Source organism: Pagrus pagrus (genome assembly GCF_965226575.1).
Source record: "Pagrus pagrus genome assembly, chromosome: 3".
Classification (NCBI taxonomy): domain Eukaryota; kingdom Metazoa; phylum Chordata; class Actinopteri; order Spariformes; family Sparidae; genus Pagrus; species Pagrus pagrus.
In genome coordinates, this window is record NC_140187.1 from 22,315,612 (window position 1) to 22,330,285 (window position 14,674).

General features: G+C 41.4%; 1 protein-coding gene across 1 annotated transcript; it reads left to right on the top strand.

Annotated features, from left to right (window-relative positions):
- The first annotated feature begins 9,375 nt into the window (after nucleotides 1-9,375).
- lhfpl5a (LHFPL tetraspan subfamily member 5a) lies at nucleotides 9,376-14,661 on the top strand. Its single transcript, XM_084347867.1, has 2 exons — nucleotides 9,376-9,825; nucleotides 13,444-14,661. Exons 1-2 carry the CDS (start codon nucleotides 9,423-9,425, stop codon nucleotides 13,935-13,937), a joined length of 897 nt encoding a protein of 298 aa, XP_084203993.1. The 5' UTR covers nucleotides 9,376-9,422; the 3' UTR covers nucleotides 13,938-14,661.
- The last annotated feature ends 13 nt before the right edge of the window (nucleotides 14,662-14,674 follow it).

Here is a 14,674-nt window from a genome sequence, read left to right on the forward strand (position 1 = left end):
AACCGTCACCATGGTTACCGATAGATGAAATGCTGGCTCAGCTTCTGAGTAATATTTCTAATATATTAAGCAAATCCCCAACACAATATGCATGTGCTATAAACGCACACATAGGCATAGGCAGAATACATATTCACATCCTTTACTTAAAGGGGTATTCCACCGATTTTGTATGCGCTGCATTGGGTGACTCGCAAGAGACATTAAAGCAACAAGGCTGAGGTAAACTGACTTTTAGTCTAGTATATTGGTCAAGTGCAAAAAACACTGATTCCTACATTTCCCAGAGTGCCAACTGGATAGCATCCTTCATTAGATTCATGTGGTCCTTTTCTTTGAACGTATGAAAGCTCCCCGCGGAGCCACTAAAGACATCACATAACTGTTTTCATAGTTTGAAAAGTGCCCCTCCTAACAAATAAACTGAACTTGATGTTTAAAATCAGTAAAAGTATTAAGTATTAAAGTAAATGTATTTGTTTTGAAGCAGAGTAGCCCCTCTTTGTGGTATGTATATTACTGTATGTTATAGTGTTGCTCCTACATATGCATTCAACAGGATATGTTGCAATTGCTCTTAGTGGAGCTAATGTAACTGTTTAACATACCGTCAGGTAGTTTAATTTACAACAATGTGTCACATTTTTATAGGCTGGGAACATGTTTTTTTATGTAGAATATTAATCTGTAAAGTAGTTTAACAAATCACTACAGTACAGTAAAAAGCACAGTAACAAAAATATGTACGTAAAGTGCAATTACTTTACTTGTATTTAATTTACACCTATGTAAATACACTCAGTAAATTTTAACCACCTCAATAGTGTAAAATGAATTGAGGACCAGAATGCTGATTCCCTTAATTCAACCGCACTTTCCACGACAATCCAAAAGAACGAGCAGTCATTGAAAGCAGCGTAATCGCATTCGATTGACACGCAGTTCGTCCAACAGCTAAATAAGCCCCGCCTTCCTCGAACAAAAAACAACCAATCAGCGTGCTCGACGGGCCCGTGTGGCCCCGCCCGGCAGCACACCCACATGGGGCAGTAAAGATTACAAACCTACAGCACACCGACTGCCAGCGGCGACATCTGAGGTCCGTTAAACTGCCATAAACACAGGGAGACTGTTCCCATGACGGAGAGGAGGGGCCGCCGCTTCAAACACCTTCAGGTCAAAGGCCGAAAAGCATGCAGAGGTTATTATGTTCGGGCAGAAGATGGAGTTAATTTGCTCTGGTTTGTATGGGAAGTTACTCTCTGCTCACTTCCCCCTCCTGCTGAGTCAGATTTCTTCTAAAGGGGAAATTGAAATCCTTTCTCTTAGTTCAGTCAAACAGAGGTGATGCTTTTCCTTCTCAGTTTTATATTCTGTATCTTTTAGGGTAAATTATTAGGGAAAATATCACAGAATAAGGTATTACACAATTATTTACCAGTTACAATGGCCCTTAAAGGAGCACTATGTAGTTTTGGGGAAATTCGTTGATTTTATTATGACGAAACAAACTAAATAAACAAACTCTCTTTGTTTCCATGACTGAATAAACAAACTGACCTTAAAGGATGACACACTGTGTTCCTTTGTTTATATTTGGCGGACCCTGCCACCTTGGAGACCTTATTTCCCTCGGAGAACAGCTTGTTTATTCACTTATGGAAAAAAGTAAATGTTTCTGAGTTTGTATTATTACCTCATGAATACTGTAAATATTCAAATTCTGAGTTTGAATTGCTTATCCAAAACTACATAGTGCCCCTTTAAAGGAATGCAAATATAATATAATTTCACATATTATTTCCTCGATCTTGTTAAATGACATTAATACTTGAACACTGCTGCAGTAGAATAAGTAACATAAGCAAATGTACCTGGTGTGCTAACCTCTGCTGTGACACAAGCAAACCACTGTGTTATGCTCGCTTCCCTCCACTTCAGTTTCCTCTGTTAAATGATCTATGCAAATTGACTTCACCACAGTATTGTATCCAGGCAGGATTCAAATCCACACTCGGGGAGAAAACTCCAACTTTTCCAAATCCTCATCCTGTTCACAATCTATGACTCACGTTCAAAACAGACAGTTTGCCAATGACAGTGATACAGCAAGTTATTTCCCAGTATTACAAAAATACAGCTAATGATTTCACAACTCCAAAAACGTTTTGTGTATGAGCTTGTAGAAACAAGCCTAACTGACTGTGTAGTGGTGCAGAAGAAACACTGCTTTTAGTCTGGATGCAGAATAAAGTCCCTGCACAGTCACAATCACTTTTATGTAATGAAGCACAGAGGAGCTTATGAGTCTGACCGTGTGTGTTTGTGTGTGTGTGTGTGTTGTCCCGAGGACCAGGTGGCGGTGTTAGTGCTGCGCAGTCTACGCTCCCCGGGAGCAGTGCTGGATTCCACACAAGATTAACATCCAGTTATGAGGATAAAGCTACAATCCTCCTAGATGTGCTGGGAACCGGCCACCGCAAGTGGGGCAGCAAAACACACAAACAACGGTGGTGCGCTCACACGCACACCCTCACCTTACTTTGCGTCTGGTGAACTTTTAAGACCGACTCAATCGGACTATTACATAATTAGGCTGCGCTGTTTTCCTAAGCGTGTGTTAAATCCCTTTCATTCCTCTGCAGGCATGTTTACAGGTTTCAAATCCACTCTGGCTGATTTCCCCTCTGTGTGCCACCACCTCCTCAGCACTTTATCATGTAAAAAGCACATTTCATAACCGAGCTGTGTGGGTTATAACACCCTGAAGATATTTTAATATTGCAATTGCCAAACTGCAGCATAATCCCCATATTTAGGGCTACATAAAGTCAAAATAGCAGCACCCTAATTACATAAGAGGCGTTCAGATACATTCACTTCAGCCGCCCTCGGGTTCTGTCAGTCACGGTGAAGTCGGCGATTCATTCTCCCGCTTGGATTTGGCACTTATCTTCCCTCAGCAACACACACACACACACACACACACACACACACATACACACTTCATGAATCTTAGCTGATGGCCCTTCTTCTCCTTCCTGCAGCGTGTGATTATATCCTGACCTGAAAACAAGAAGATGACTCATAACCTTAATGTGCCGCAGTCTTTTAATACCAATTTTTTCAAAAATGTTGAATATATAAATGTGAATGAAAGAGATATTTGATTGCCACACTGACGGTAGTAAAAATAGTACACAGACACTAAAAACAGACTTAAACATCCACTGTCAAATTTCCAACATTATATGCCTGTTAAACGTGTAAATCAGTGTTGTGGATTAAGCTGAGCAAAAAAAAACTGTGATGCATTTACTGCCAATGTTCTCTTTGAACGCTCCGTGGCCTCCTTCTGAGAAAAAGCAGAGAAACAAGACGGAGAGAGGGAGATGGGAGATGAAACTGCACCCTAATGTATTCTCCATCCATATTCTTTGATGTGTCTGTAATCCCCTCACATGCTATATTTGGCTTTGAAGCTCCATAAACTAATCCGCCATTCTTTACCGTAACAAAACTGTTTGAATTGGCCAGGATTACGCAAACGCACATTTGACGACTCACTTGCTGGCAGAGAAAGAGGTGCATCGGTGAAATGAAAAGTCAGGAAGTTGGATTGTGCACACTTGTTTCACTTTTTTTTTTCACTTCTCAGTGGGAATATGTGGCTGAGTGTGTGCACAGATGTCTGATGGTGTCTGTGTTTTATGTATGCACGTGTGTGACCAGAGGAGCTGAGCTGCTTATGTGTCTTAGATTTATGTGTGTCGGCTGCATGAAGCGGAGCAGGTCCTTGCCAGTTCTTGAGAGTGGACCCCTGCAGTGCTTTGTTGTGTCAACCTGCAGAGCTCGACTTTCAGTGCTTACAGTGGAGGTGGTGTAAGTCTCTTTAACACAGTGGTCCTCAAACTTTTTCAGGCATGCCCCCCTCCAGAAGACAAAGTTCACGCTCCCACCACACAATTTTCATCAATTATTGGCAATGACAGGGGAAGCAACTAATTAAAAAAAGGGATCTAAGTTGGATTTTAGTGAAATAAAGGTCAGCACAGTCGCGTCAGCAAACTGATGCGTATTTTCCCCGACATAAATCATATTCAATCAACGTAGTTTCACTACCTGTTTTCCCCCCGTGTCATCCACACTCTCCCTGCAGTGGCTCCATGCTCACTCAGGGCGGCCCCCAGTTTCAGAGCTGAAATTGTGAAATTAAAATTACAAATATAACAATATGTTTTATTTCAAATCTTGATATAAACAATGTAATGATAGTTTGGCTACACTATAAAGTATTCCACAGCTTGCATAATGTTTTCATTTTCTGAAAAACGGTCATTTGTTTTCTTGCCAAGAGTTTGATAAGAAGATTGATGCTGCTCCCATATCTATCTGTTAAATATAAGATTTGGTCTGTTAGCATAGCTTAGCATTAAAGGTGCAATATGTCAGGATTTCAGCTGAAAATATTTAAAAATTATCAACAGATTGGGAAGAAGTAACAGTTTTGACATTATGACGGCTACATCTACTGAAGTTAGCATGCAAACCGACTAGTTACATGCTAGTTAGTTAGCTTCAGAGGTGCTGCTAGGCGTAGGTGTATTTTCTGAACTTTAAACAGAGTTAAACTAGCTGTTTCTACCTTTTCCCAGTAGCTCCGGAGGATGAGTGACCCCTGTCAGCAGCAGCAGAAGGCCGGGAGAGAGGGCGAAGAACAGTGTGGTTTATCAGCTGTGTTTACAGCCCTTCTTATTTAGTGGCAGATATATGAGCAGTATCTATTTTCTCACCTGACTCTTGGCAAGAAAGTATGTTTCCCAAATTTGTAACTATTATTTTAAAGCTGCTACACGGAGCTTTATTTTTGGCAGATTTTGGAGACCCCTGTGGACAAAAGCGGTATGAGCAGCCCCGCCTTGTGTTTAAAGATTTTGATCTTGCCAGCGCCTACATTTGTTTTGAAATGGAGTGAAACAAAGAGGTAACTTTTTTGTAATACTATTTTTAAAACAGCAGTTTGCAGGGCACATGAGGACCAGGTGATGTATCTATTTGTGGCAATGTAAGATTAATAACTCTAATATGATGAATGTGAGACAAGAACACTTTGTTTTAGTGTCGTAATGTTCCAACAGAGCAGCTTCTCTCCTCAGGCCATGAGTCTCCTCAATGCCTCCTCAGCTCTCTGTCATAAAAAAGTTGTTTTATGACTTATCAGACGCCAAGAACTATACACAAATAGTTCATCTTTCTTCTGGACTTGTGGGCCATGTAAAAGCATCAGTATTAAAGTGAGACTGTTTCATAACCAGTTAAAAGTTCCTTGTGGTGTGTTTAATCTAAATCTGTGAAGAAAATTGTAGCACATGCAGCAAACAAACATTTTTAATGTATCCGGATATGATGACATGTAGTTTGATATCACTCCCTGATATGATATTGATGTGTCTTCAAGGTCTACCACTGCTTCATTTCACTTTTGCGGTTAGCATATTAAAAAAAGAGCAATGTATTGTACTTGAAGGATGCTCATAAAACTATTCACACACTGATCACCAGTCACAGAGGGATGTAACAGTGGTGAGCGATCGGTAATGAGTCAGGAACATGATCCCCTGTAGAGCAGACCTACATTCCAGCTTCCATCCCCGGGGCACAGGCTGACCCACACTTTGGTCCGTTTCTGCCCAGGCTCCGATGCTTCCTGCTGAGCTGTGACCGGGCGGCAGCCAGGGTGGAAGCTGGAGGGTGGCTCGTAGTGGCTGCAGCAGCCTCGGGGTGTTTCAGAGAGGTAGTGACACTCATTGACTGAGTTACTGCTGCATCACAGGGCATGAGGCCGGAGCGTGTGTGTGTGTGGGGGGGGGATGAGAGGAGGAGGTCAACAAGGAGTGGTTGTTCTTCGGTCCCCTGCCCCGAGCCCACTGCATGCTTTTACTCACACATTGACTAATGGAGTCCATCTGTGACAGCTTACAACCCCCCATCACACACACCTTCAGAGACAAGCTGCCCTGACTCTATTTAAAAGTGAAAAAAGTAAGTCTTATGAATTTTGGATTAAAAAAACAAAAACATTTCCTGAAATAACAATCAAACAGAATTTTAATGGTTGATGAAAGTAAGATCACAAGCTAGTTTCACTGACTAACTGACACTACCTGTTATTAAATTAGTGCAATTACCTAATTATTTAGTGTGCTCAACTTCTCTGTCATCCTGCCCCGACTCATCTCTGCGAGGGCAATCCTGCACCCTGTTTCTATGGAAACAGCCTCCGAAGCAGGCAGGCAGGCAGAAAGGGACAGGAAGAGATGCTGAACTGGCAGAAAAGCTTCTTTGTGCTCTCAGAGGCTTTTGGCGCAAATAGGCCTAATGGGGTTATAAAAGGGTTAATTACTCACACGTAGGCACGACTTCCACCTGAGGCAAAATGGAAGATAAGGAGCATCACCAGACTCCTGAATTCCCCTTGAGGGCAAAGTGACAGAGCTCTATAGAAAACTTTTAAATCAGTTTCTATTTAAACACTTAGTAAAACAGAGTTTAGTTTAGCTACATCTACTATATGTTCACAGACCAGTGTCAGTCATGATTTGCAGTCTTGTCACTGTCATGGCCCGTCACAGTCGATGGATCCCCTTGGAGAATGTACAAACACACAATATAAAAAAATCATCAAATCCGATCCTCTGTCTCGTCTACAAGCTTCACGCTGACTCACACACACACTTTCACACACACACATGAAATCTCACTCCATTCTGCATGGGAAAATTGGATTGCCGCTCCTGAATAACTTGATTATAAACAGCCTCCCTCTCACTCTGGGGCCGTATCACTTAATAAAGCTAAGTGCATTGACACGCCAGCGCCCATACTCATCCACACACATAAACATGTGCACACACACACACACCGCTGCAGATCTGTCAACCTATTACATGTGTTTAACAGTAAAGAAGAATATGAACCGGGTTGAACATCCACTATCAGAGGAAATGATGGATTCAAGGTCAAGACTCAGGCTCTAAGAAGTCCGATAGAGGCTTTGTACAACTAAGGATCGGCTGAAAGCTAACAAAAGGTCAAATATGTCAGCATCAAACATGTGAAAAGACTTCTTTAAGTAAATATGGTCATGTGTTGTTGCAGTGCAGTGGTATGTGGGCCAAGACTGAGAACAAAAGCATGGAACAGGAACATGGAAAAACACTATGCGACGACCGAATGAGTTACGTTACAGCAGCACAACTCCTCTTTTGTTGTTGTGGAAATTACTGCATTCACATCCCACATGTGACTGTAAAAATACATCAACATGATCATTTAACGTTGCTGAAATGAATGCAGCAGACGTGAGGTGTCATGCTGGGTTTTTCCCATGATTGATGATGACGATCGAGTGAATACACAACATCAGAAAAAAGAGGAAAGTGTGACATCCTCTTACACTAGCAGAAGGGTTTATAGGCCAGGGAATATTGTACTGTTTAGTCTAATACATTTATCTGAGAGCTCTAGTTAATAATCATTTTCTCCATTTATATTTATTTCACCACTGACACTTGACATCTACCCACAACACAAGAGCCCAACTGAAAGTTGATTTTTCCGAGCCGATGCCTATAGAAGGAAGTCAAGAATTTTGAGATTGATAGATCAGCCATTATACACACATCCCTCAAATGTTGTCATCAAACACTTGTGACAAAAATATAAAACAGGGAGGATTTTTTACCTTTTAATAATAATCGTTATCATCTAAAATAATATCAGTGCACTGAAACAGGGAACTTACTTGGAATTTAATGATTTAATTACGCCAAAGCATCGTTTTCTGCACAATCATCTCTAAAGAAAAAAGGTTTCATATCAGCGTATATCGGGGCAACATATATGCCGATACCCTTATATCTGTGATGTTTAATAGAAACACATCCATCCTGTTCGGTGAAGGTACGAGGTTTAAACCCTGTCTCTTTCCTTCAGATGTACCGCACTGTGTTGGTTAAATAGTCGCTTTAGTCCTCTTAATTTGTGTGATCAGAGACTCGTGAACGCCCAACTCGGTGTTTGTCTAAAAAGGGATTTGGGCAACATCACTGGTTTCACTATCAGTGACATGGTGATGTAGTTACACTGAAGCTCAGTAGCACCATCTAGTGTGAGACTGAAGTACATACAAGTACGTCACTCAGGGTGTGTTTCCATCACTGGCTCACTGGTTTACACAAAGGTAGCTGCAATGTCTAAACAGTAGCTTATTAAGATATGTAAAAGTTGATGTGTACTAATGGCCCAAAACAGACAAAAGTCAAAATCAGGAAGGCAAATAAAAACAGACAAACTCATTCAAAAAAGGGGTGAGGCAGAAAATAAGGCTGAAAAGCCAGGAATGAGTAGAAATGGGCTGGTATGTATATCCTACAGCAGGGCTGATGAGGAGAAGTGTGAACTGGTGAACAGGTAGGCGGTGGAGGAGAGCTGATGGGGAGTCGCTGGGTGTGAAGTAACAGAGCTGGTATGTGGCAAGGACCGCAGAGCACACAAAAAAATGATGTGTGACCAGTATGGGCAAAGAAATATATTTGAATATACATATGAACATATAAAACAGACTTGAAACACTGTGGACACATTATTTCATCTGCCTTTAGCAATTAAAACACGAAACTTGATGTCGTTCCGACCAAAATTTTAAAATCCGAAATAAATTAAAGTGATGAGAGCCTGTGCCCTTAAAGGGGCACTGTGTAGCACCACAAACTCGGAAATATATTTTGATTTTCAATAACTGAATAAACAAGCTGTTCTCAGAGGAAAATAAGGTCCCCTGAACACTGTTTTTAGATAGAAGGGTGGCAGGGTCCGCCACATATAAACAAAGTCAAACAATATGAAACTTTGTTGTCCTTTAAGGTCAGTTTGTTTATTCTGCCATGAAAACAAAGAGTTTGTTTATTTTGTTTGTTTAGGCATAAAAAACAATCAATGAAGATCTCTCTCTCTTAAAAGGTCTTCCCCGAAACTACATAGTGCACCTTTAAAAGTGAAAGGAGAATAGCCACTTATCAGAAGTGTTACTCGACTCTGTGGATCATTTAACCATTAATCATTCATTACCTGAAGACCACAGCCTCCCCAAGAGAGGAAGCACTCTGACAGCTTACACGGGGGATTGAAACGCACTAGAGAGAGTAAGTTGATGTGTGGAGCCTGGTTTCCTCTGTTGCGCTATTTATAATGTTAGATTGATTTTATTTCATCCAACAAGAGGGATTTAAAGACTGCTCCTGTTGCCAGTGTTTAAACAGGAAGATAAAGGCTGTTACCTGCTCGCTCTTTAACACGTTTACAGAGGACAGAGGACGAGAAAAAGGAGGTTTTCCCAAACTTTTCCCACCCTTTGAGGAGCGATGCTTCCGGCGCAGGAGGCAGCCAAAATCTACCACACCAACTACGTGCGTAACGCGCGCGCCGTGGGCGTGCTGTGGACGGTGTTCACCATCACCTTCGCCGTTATCACCGTGGTGGTGTTCATCCAGCCCTACTGGATCGGGGACAGCGTGAACACGCCGCAGGCCGGCTACTTCGGCCTCTTCCACTACTGCATCGGGAACGCGCTCACCTCGGAGCTCACCTGCAAAGGGAGCGCGCTGGACTTCGGCTCCATCCCGTCCGGCGCCTTCAAGACGGCCATGTTCTTCGTGGGGATCTCCATGCTGCTGGTGGTGGGCAGCATCGTCTGCTTCAGCCTCTTCTTCTTCTGCAACGCGGGGAGCGTGTACAAGATCTGCGCCTGGATGCAGCTGGCCTCCAGTGAGTTGACCAGAGTTTGTAGCCAGGTGTGAGTCACTGTAAAGGTGCAGTATGTGAGGAGTTTAGGTGAGAACGTTAAAGGGGCACTGTGTAGTTTTGGAGAAGAGATTCAAAACTCTGAATTTTTAATATTTGCAATATTAATGAGGTAATTATACAAACTCAATACACAATTTTTGTTCCCCATAAGTGAATAAACAAGCTGTTCTCAGAGGAAAAGAAGGTCACCAGAAGACTGTATGAAGCTAGAAAGGTGGCAGGGTCCGCCACATATAAACAAAGTAAAACAGGATGAAACTTGTCCTTTAAGGTCAGCTTGTTTATTCAGTCATGAAAACAAAGAGTTTGCTTAATTTGTTTGTTTAGTTATAAAAAAAAATCAGTCAATGAAGATTTTTCTCTTCTGATTAAAATTTCTTCCCCAAAACTACATAATGCACCTTTAAAAACAAAGAAATTGTCAAGACAAACTGGGAGAACATCAGTTCTGACTTTATGTTGTCTACGTGTTGTGTTGCAGAGATATCTACCGAGGGTAGCATGCTAACCAGCTAGCCCGAAGCTCTGTGCTACCAATGTTATCACCAACAGTGCTCTGAGCTCCCAGCCCAGACTGCTAGCTGCACAGCTAACTGTGCTAACTAGCTAAGCAACTACAGTTGGCAGCAGTTAGCGGTTTCTCTGGCCATATGCTGCTGCCCCCATTTGTTTTGAGGATAAATTCCCTAGGAGGTCAATTCCTACATATTGCACCTTTAAAAAGTAGCTTATTACAGTTGGATTTGTAGAACCAAAACTTGCATTTTATCTCAAATTATGGTCTTTGAAGTAACACTAAAATCGGCTACAATTACTACAGACCTTATTTTGTGTATTTAATATAGAAACTATTTCATATACAAAACAAAAGTAGTGCAAAAACTATGAAAAAAAATACAAAAAGCAGTTCTCAACTGAATTCATACAAATAGTGGGTTGCATTTGTTTGGAAGCCCTATCCGCCAGTTAAAAAAAGAAAACGATGAAAACTTAGCCTCGATAAAAGTGAAAAAAATCCCATGGTAAGTCATACTTGTGAGATATAAAGTCATAATAATGACTTACCATGGAATATCTTTTTTTATCAAGGCTAAGTTTTCATTATTATTTCTTTATCTGGTGGAAACGTGCTTGCATGCATATGTGTCATGGTATATCTCTTTGAGTTTCTTTTCTGCATCTCCAGTGCATTTGCTGTATATTACAACAAGAGCAAGGACCTTTTTATACAACATTATAACACTTAATCTTTTCCTTTATTTATGCATAATTTCCCAAAAGCGTGGAACCAAACCAATTTCAGTTGAGTTCAGAATGAGATATATATTCAGCTCTTTATCATTTAAGCAGGTCTTGATCAACTTCACAGAGGAATAAAAATACTGAGGGAAAACATAGGAAATCATACTTGGTCTAACTTATAAATAATCAATGACACATCAAGTAGGCTACTTAAGTATTGGGCTGGGTTTTTATTTCTTCACAATGTAGCATTTTAAAAACTTAAATAATAATAGATCTGATGTGTAAGTATTAACTGTGGCTGTATGTGGAATATAAAGTGAGATATTTCCCTTTGAAATAGAGTTATGACGTATAATGTAGCATGAAATGGAAATAGTCAAAAAAGTTTGAGTTAGTTGAACGGCAGGCTACAAAGACAACAGTAAACACAACCTAATCTCAGGACATCTGGCGCTGCTAATCACCGGCTCTTTGGTTATTCTTGGAAAAAAGCTGAGTACATTTGAGCCTCATGCAGAAATACAAGGAAAGCCACACACCAGCTTTAACAAGATCCCGCAGGAGAAGACCAAAGTGATGATTTCAGTAGAAACCTCCAGCAAATTCTCAGTCGTTGAACAGACAGACAGACAGACAGACACACACACACACACACACACACACACACACACGCACACAAACAGGCACACACTCAGAAGTGAAACCTGAGTCTGTTTGTGCAACATGAAGCAGCTTGTGAACAGATGTAGCTGCAAGTGAAAGGACGAGCCTGTACTGAAACAAATAATGAGATTAACCTGGAGGTGTGCTGTTACACTTTCTCCTCGGCCTGCTCCCTAACACCTGCCGTTCAGTGTGTGTGCATCAGTGACTCTTTGTGCCTGTTTATTACGCACACACACACACACACACAATACCTTTATTAAAGCCTCTAAATTAGTTGTATAATCATTTCTGTAGAATCCAACCTGCTCTCTAAATTAGTCTGAAAGGTTTACTTCGAGGTCAGATCTCATCAGTTTTGCATTTAAAGATTTCTTGTGTTATGTTTTGCAAATGGAACTGAGGCCTCCATGTTGGCTTTAAAGGTGGGACATACTGGGGGCATTAATACATTCCAGGCATGAGCTGTATACATTTACCCATGAATCAGTGAAAAGTCAACTCAGTGTGGGAGGGGTTTACTAGAATCTGAAGCAATAAAAGGGAAATAAAAAAATATATAATATATAAATACATGGTTGATTGATTGATATAATGTAATAGAATAACTGAACCTAATGATTTCAGGTTGTGTCAATATTTAACTTCCTGATGAGAAGCTGCAGTTTAATCATTTTCCATCTTAAAGTCAGGAAGAGACCTGAGAAAGTGAGCGTGAGAACATGAGTCAGTGAAGGTGTCTGAGGCTCAGAAAGTGAAAGTGAGGTGTGTGTGTGTGTGTGTGTGTGTGTGTGTGTGTGTGTGTGTGTGTGTGTGTGTGTGTGTGTGTGCGCACACGCGTGTGTGCATGTGTTCGGTAATGTTTCACCTCAGCACCTGATACCTTGCATGGCCCTTCATGCTAAGGTGGGCGGCTGTCTGTCTGCACAATCAATAATGGATGAACAAGTTCATCTTTCTGGAGCTGAGATGCTCTGGAATTGCTAGGCAACTCACCTGCATGTGTGTGTGTGTGTGTGTACCTGAATGTGAGGAGTGTGTATTTATATAAAGGCTGTTTAATTTCTCTGGTGGCTTCTTTGTTTTGTTTGTTGTTTGAGCAGTGGAGGTGGACAAGGCGGTGTGTGATGTTGCCCGTCTACAGCAGCCCGCTGCTCTCTTACCAGTCAACATGTCGTTATATAAAAATCACACACAGTCAGTGGAGGAGTCAGTTTTAGATCCTTAATTCAGTTGAAGCACAAAAACCACATAAAAGTAAAATTCCTGCAATGAAAATATTACTCAAGTATGTAAGTATAATCAGGAAAATGTTGATGGAATGTAACTAAGTACATTTACTCAAGTACTATACATAAGTACAATTTCCACTACATTTTGGAGGCAGATATTGTACTTTTTACTACAAAGTACATTTGGTATCACACGATATCTTTACTTCTATTCAAGTATGACTCTTGGGTACTTTTACTAAGTATCTTTATAAAGTCACTTCCCTTCCCTTTAAACATGTACAGAAGTATTTGTACTTCAGAACAGTACTCACATCAAAATCCTCCAAAGTTTGTGTATTAATTTGAATAAATCAACAGCTGAGAAATGTTTTATAATGAATGACTGCTGATGGCAGTAAGGTCTAAACCCTCCATCCTGTGCCTCCCTCGCTCTCAGGTACATGCATGGTGATTGGCTGTATGATCTATCCTGACGGCTGGGACTCGGAGCAGGTGAAGCGCATGTGTGGCCAGCGGACCGACAAATACACCCTGGGCAACTGCACGGTGCGCTGGGCCTACATCCTGGCCATCATCAGCATCATGGACTCGCTCATCCTCTCCCTGGTGGCCTTCAGCCTGGGCAGCCGGCAGGACAAGCTGCTGCCCGAGGACTTCCAGGTGGAGGGGAAAGGTACCAGAGTGAAGGGAGGGCGGAGGCTGGGAGAGGAAGACACGGGCCGGATGAGGATATTTAACAGGAGGAAAGGAAGAGATAGGGAAAAAGGTGGAGCCCAGGATGTTAGCAGGAGGAAGGTGAAAGGTTTCATATCAGTAGTTAACCTACTCTCTGAAGTGCGTACTTTCATTTTCTGGAGGCATTTCTTCATCAGAAGTCATATGACGCAGATATGTTGGGTTTTAGTGCCTTTCTCTGTACTTATCCCATAGACTTCAATACAGCTGGCACCACAGTCTGACCCCAAAGATTCAGTGAGGTCATGAACTCTTTTTTAAACAAATCATTTAAATGACTGAGTCAATATATTTGCTACTCCTCTAGCGCCCCCTTGAGGTTGACATTTTGTTTTTATTGAAGTACCTCAACAATTACAGGATGGATTGCTGCAAAATAGGTGACAAACGTTTATGTTCCCCAGAAGATGAACCACACTACCTTTGATCACCTTGTGCGAGCTTGAGCACCATTGTCAGGTCAAAATGTTTGTATGTCCAATCACATACCCCACAACCTCAGCTGTACTTGTACATTTAGCACCAGTTACAAATGGTGGCATGCTAACACGCTAAACGTCAACATGCTAGCATTATCTTTGTCAGCTGCTCAGACACAAAGCTACGCCACTGTCTGTACTTCTCTTTCCAGTAATGGTTTCCTCTCGACTACAGATAACGCCTAAATCCCCCTGTGGACAGCAGAGGGAAGAGATGGAAGAGACTTAACGAGGAGCACCGCTGGCAGGAGGGATTCAGATGTTTCAGGAGGATTCAGGATGGTTAATTACAATCTAAAAATAACTTTCGACACCAACTTCATCCCGTCCCTCGAAATTGTGACATCTTATTAACACTGTCCACCTCCATCTCAGACCTCACAGTCCTAGATAAGTTCAATTGTTATTGTATCTTGAAATAAATCAAGTGAGTTTTTGGACTTTGTTTTCAAT

Coding starts and splice junctions, on each gene's coding strand:
- lhfpl5a (XM_084347867.1), top strand. CDS start 9,423: ATGCTTCCGGCGCAGGAGGCAGCCAAAATCTACCACACCAACTACGTG. Junction 9,826..13,443: donor CTGGATGCAGCTGGCCTCCA/GTGAGTTGACCA, acceptor CCTCGCTCTCAG/GTACATGCATGGTGATTGGC.